At 40.5% G+C, this 1,575-nt stretch overlaps 1 protein-coding gene across 1 annotated transcript; it reads left to right on the top strand.

Moving 5' to 3' along the window:
* Nucleotides 1-419: 419 nt before the first annotated feature.
* Nucleotides 420-1,575, top strand: LOC112184341 (transcription factor MYB4). The gene is made up of 2 exons (XM_024322599.2): nucleotides 420-672; nucleotides 802-1,575. The coding sequence occupies exons 1-2, from the start codon at nucleotides 540-542 to the stop codon at nucleotides 1,455-1,457; spliced, it is 789 nt and encodes a 262-aa protein (XP_024178367.1). The 5' UTR covers nucleotides 420-539; the 3' UTR covers nucleotides 1,458-1,575.

Raw genomic sequence — 1,575 nt, forward strand, 5'->3', positions numbered from 1 at the left:
AAATCACATGGTGATGATGCTGTTTGCATGTTGTGGGATAAGTACGTGGAAGCTGCTAGCATCGAATCGATGGGTGTGGGTTTCCTTGAAGCTGGCTATATTATACTCGTGTTAATTAATATTAATCTTTTGCTACTTTGCTACTAAATAGACTGACCAGTCAGTCAAGTCAGTACGATCATCCACAAGAGTTCACATAAAACCCTGGTGACTTTCATTGAATCTTCTTTTATTCGTGGAGAAGAGGGACCCATGCCTCTTGAAGCATATTATAGGCCTTCTTGGTTTTGTTCCAGTGCCAGTAAACTAATCTGACAGTGACCCCAAAAGAAAAATAATCCATGCAGTGTAATATCTTAATAATTTATGTTTGTGAAACACGTTTTTGGGAATGATATAAATAAGTGAGGGGTTCAACTTCAGCCAGAAGTACCTCTACAAGTACAACTCGGAGCTCAGAGTTGAGAGAGCAAGAGAGACACAGAGAAATTTAAGAGGGTTCGTTCATCGATCACTAAGAAGAAGAAAAATAGAGAAAGATGGTGAGAACTCCTTGCTGTGATGAAAGGGGAATGAAGAAAGGTACATGGACTCCGGAGGAAGATAGGAAGCTCATAGCTTATGTTACTAGGTATGGCTGCTGGAATTGGCGCCAACTTCCCAAGTTTGCTGGTGAGTATTTAGTTATAGACATAACCATATCTAGATCACTAATTGAGTCCATAAATTTGTAATTAGATATGAGAATCGATCGAATTGGGTTTCTGTTGCTAATCAGTTTTCATTTCCTTCTTTAATTAGGGCTTTCAAGGTGTGGGAAGAGTTGCAGGCTGAGGTGGCTGAATTACTTGAGGCCGAACATCAAGAGAGGAAACTACACCAGTGAAGAAGAGGAAATAATAATCAGACTTCACGAAAAGCTGGGGAACAAATGGTCTGCGATTGCGGCACAGCTTCAGGGAAGAACTGACAATGAGGTTAAGAATCACTGGCACACAAACCTCAAGAAACGCTTAATGATGAACAAGCACAAGGCCTCCTCAGTTTCAATCACACACGATGATCATCATGAAGAAGTAGTACCGAAATCATCGGATCTGCCAAAGACTACTGCTCCTGCTGATTTCGCAAATGCAGAAACTACTGTTGATCAAATTCCCCAAATTGATTATCTTGATTACCCAGAACTGTGGTCGCCACAGCCTTCATCGAGTGAGGTCTCGTCCATGACCAGCGATACTGCGGTTGCAATTACTGCCGCAGATGGTTTGGTTGTGGAGGACAATGCTACTTCAGCTGCCATGGGAACAATTTATGGAGATTTCGGCGATAATTTCTGGACAGAACCATTTCTGGCTGATAATTCCTACAACACAAGTGGTTTTTATACACCCTTGATGGAGCCTGAATTTCTGTATCCACCATTTGATGGAGATTTCTTGTACGGAGCAACATGATTAGGGGTTTACTAAAGATTTCAATTTTATATGTGCTTTTGAAGTATTAAGATGGAAACGCCCAAGTCATCAAAAGAATAATAAAATTGGAAATAGCTTAGTATTTAGTTCTGATAAA

The sequence above is a fragment of the Rosa chinensis genome, chromosome 2 (genome assembly GCF_002994745.2).
Source record: "Rosa chinensis cultivar Old Blush chromosome 2, RchiOBHm-V2, whole genome shotgun sequence".
NCBI classification, from domain to species: Eukaryota; Viridiplantae; Streptophyta; class Magnoliopsida; order Rosales; family Rosaceae; genus Rosa; species Rosa chinensis.